This window comes from Phodopus roborovskii, unplaced genomic scaffold (assembly GCF_943737965.1).
Source record: "Phodopus roborovskii unplaced genomic scaffold, PHOROB, whole genome shotgun sequence".
Classification (NCBI taxonomy): Eukaryota; Metazoa; Chordata; class Mammalia; order Rodentia; family Cricetidae; genus Phodopus; species Phodopus roborovskii.
In genome coordinates, this window is record NW_026126603.1 from 6,732,513 (window position 1) to 6,735,722 (window position 3,210).

The 3,210-nt window shown below is 51.2% G+C and overlaps 1 protein-coding gene across 1 annotated transcript; it reads left to right on the forward strand.

Annotated features, from left to right (window-relative positions):
• Positions 1-1,125: 1,125 nt before the first annotated feature.
• On the forward strand, positions 1,126-1,687 carry LOC127237505 (kxDL motif-containing protein 1-like). The gene has a single exon (XM_051205840.1). The coding sequence runs from the start codon at positions 1,160-1,162 to the stop codon at positions 1,685-1,687; it is 528 nt and encodes a 175-aa protein (XP_051061797.1). The 5' UTR covers positions 1,126-1,159.
• The last annotated feature ends 1,523 nt before the right edge of the window (positions 1,688-3,210 follow it).

The following is a 3,210-nucleotide window of genomic DNA, read 5'->3' on the forward strand; positions in this document are numbered from 1 at the left end:
TACCATTGGCTCCCTGCAAGAGCAGCCAGCACTTTTAATCACTGAGCATCTTTACAGCCCATTAAACTTTTTTACATATAGCATCCACCCAAGCACCCATCCATTCACCCACCTACCCATCCATCCCTCCACCACCCACACATCCATGCACCCATCTACCCACATACTCTTCCTTCCTTCCTTCCTTCCTTCCTTCCTTCCTTCCTTCCTTCCTTCCTTCCATCCATCCATCTGTTCAGTGTTCAGAGAAATGTATATGTGCCAGGGCACACACAGAGGTCAGAAGACAAATTGCAAGAGTAGCAGATTCTTTCCTTCTATCACGTGTGTTCTGGGAATCAGGTTTAAGATACCATTCTTGGCAGCAAGCCCCTACCCAAGGAGCCATCCCACTGGCCCAGGCTTTTCTTAAAGTTCGTATTCCGTCTTTTGATTGAAATCTGTTTGGCAAACATCACTGATGATTATGTAGTTATTTGCTGTCGTGGAGTCAAAGTGTTTGGTTATCTAGTTAAGCAACCGGGGCTGATAGCTAAGAAGGAAACCCAGATGGCTATTAGAGCTAGTTTCTGATTGTGTTAGCAACTGCTACTCAGAGAGAAGTCATAAGGTAGATGGAGAGGAAATCTTGGTATTAGCCTCCCCTGGATCCTATAATGACAAAGTTTATGAGGTGACAGGCCCAAAGGCTTATAACCCCAAGTCTTAAGAACTAGAAGCCAAGATGTGTAGGTGCCCAGACTGGCGACGCCGCGGCCTGGCCAGGGCAGGATTGTGGGGCGGCGGGAAGCTGCGGTCTGTGTCCAGCGGGTAAAGAGGGCCCATTCTGGCTCTGTGGCCGAGCCGGTCTCAGTTTCCCTGATTGTGCAGCGGCGGCGCGGGCAGATCCGGATGGGAACTCGACTTGTGTGACCGTCCGCAGCCCAGAGTCCTGAGTTGCTTGGAGTGCGCGCGTGCCTCAGTTTCTCCTCTCGAAGGGGCAGGGCCTCAGTGCATGTTTCAGCCCCGCCTTATCAGGTACTAGGGTTGCAGTCTGGCTGTCCATGAGTTCTGGCGACTCTGAGGCAGGTCATCAAGTTCCCATGCCAAGTACTAGAACCCAGCCCTGTCTGCCTCTCAAGTGGTGGGATTAAAGGCATTGGAGGTGGAGGAGAAAGAGATGGACCCCTCGGACTCGGCCTCGAGGGTCTTCTGTGGCCACTTTCTCAGCATGATGAATCCTGATGATGTCGATGCCATCATCCTGGCACAGAAGAACATGCTGGACCGCTTTGAGAAAACCAACGAGATGCTTCTGAATTACAACAATCTGTCTAGCGTTCGACTGCAGCAGATGAGTGAACGCTTCAGGTACCACACTCGCACCTTGGTGGACATGAAAAGGGACCTGGACAGCATCTTCCACAGGATCAGGACACTGAAGAGGAAGCTGGCCTGGCAGCACCCAGAAGCCTTCAGTCACATCCCAGAGAGGTCATTCCTAGAAGACGAAGACCCCATTCCACCCAGTATCACCACGACCATCACCACCCCGGAGCAGATCACAGGCTTCTGTGACACCAGTCCTGATACCGTCTCACCATCTCTCAGTCCTGGCTTTGAGGACCTGTCACATATTCGACCTGGTTCCCCTGCTATCAATGGCCACAGCCACACAGATGACAAGGAAGAGACACATGGAGAATAGCCCCCTTTCCCACCATCCCAGAAAGGCTCAGGACAGCAGTGGTCCTCCAGGGGTCACACTTGGTCAGCTTTGCCGCTCCATTCTATCATAGACAGGGTTCCTAATTCCTGCCCTTCCTAAGAGCAGGATTTCCCCATACCAGGACATACACCCTAGCTGGGGCAGTGGGGCTAGCTACAGGTATCCTGGAGCTTAGCCTGGGCCAGCTTTCAAAGTACTTCTAAAGTCCCCAGAGACCAAAGCCAGATGTCCCCCCCAAGGTAGAAGGTGCCTTCAGGGCTGAGCTTGTCCCTAACACTGGCAGCTGCTGATTTAACTCTGGAGTGTTGGATTTGAGCAGAGGTAGAAGGTTCAAGATAGAGGCAGCCTTGACTCTGTAGGGAGCTGTTTCTCACAGGTCTAGCAGGCATCTCCAGGAGCCTGGCAGTCCCTTAGAAAAGAACTGAATGGAATATTTTTGTACTGATGTTTACAGATGCTGTCGGGAAGTTCTCAGTAAATACTCTTAAAGGTGTGTGTGTGGGGGGGGGGGGAACTAGAAGCTATGAGTCCAGGATCTACAGTCCAGAAACCACTCAAGCTACTCAAGCTAAGGTTGGAGACTTGCTCTTATTGGCTTCCATTGCCAGTGACCTGGCATCCAGCAACTCATGAGACACTTTGCTTTGTTGCAGTGGCAGTCAGTGCTAGCTTGAAAGCATTGGGTGATTGGGTGATGGGGCCCACAGCTCCTAACAATAGAGCCATAGCTCTTAAACATTAGGTGTCCTTTAGCTCTAGTTCTATGGCTCTTTGGGGTGTTTGGTGTTGAGAATCTCAGCCCTTAGGACTTGGACTCCCTGGAACTCCTCCAGCTCAGAGCTCCCACTATCACAGCCCCTGTGCGTCCACCGCCCTTTTTGGCTTTTCTGCCTCCCCTCCCACTGTCTCTGACTCCAGACATTCTCTGTCCCAGAGGACTCTTTGTTTGCCTCATTGCCACCACTGACACGGATGCCACTATTGCCTCCCAACTTGCGCCACTACTATTGCCATTGGCCATTGCTGCCACTTTCCTGCCTTCTCTTCTCTGTTACCAGCTTAACCTGGTACTTATGAAAAACATCAAAACCTTTTACTGGGCCTAATATTGCTATACCAGAGGTAGTACAAGAGAGGGTGGAACTGACAGCCACAAATGGGATATCTATATCACACTTGAATCCCCCAAGCTCACGGGACCATACAGGAAAAGAGGACAGAAAGAGTGGAGAACCATATAGAGGTTGGTCAGAGAGGACTAGGCAAAAACTTCTGGAGTCTCCATGACAGGATCTCTGCACTCATGAACTCACAGCTGATGTGGATGCCTGTGCAAGACCTGGGGCTCACGAGGTCCCATCCCCAGCAGAGCAGCTAGTGACAGTTGATGGTTTCTGGAAGGAGGAGAGTGAGTCAGCTTTCTTTAAGGATGTGCTCCCGATAGGTCAGCTGTGCTCCAGAGAATGGCCCCACACCCATGACTATATGAGCAGCACAAATTG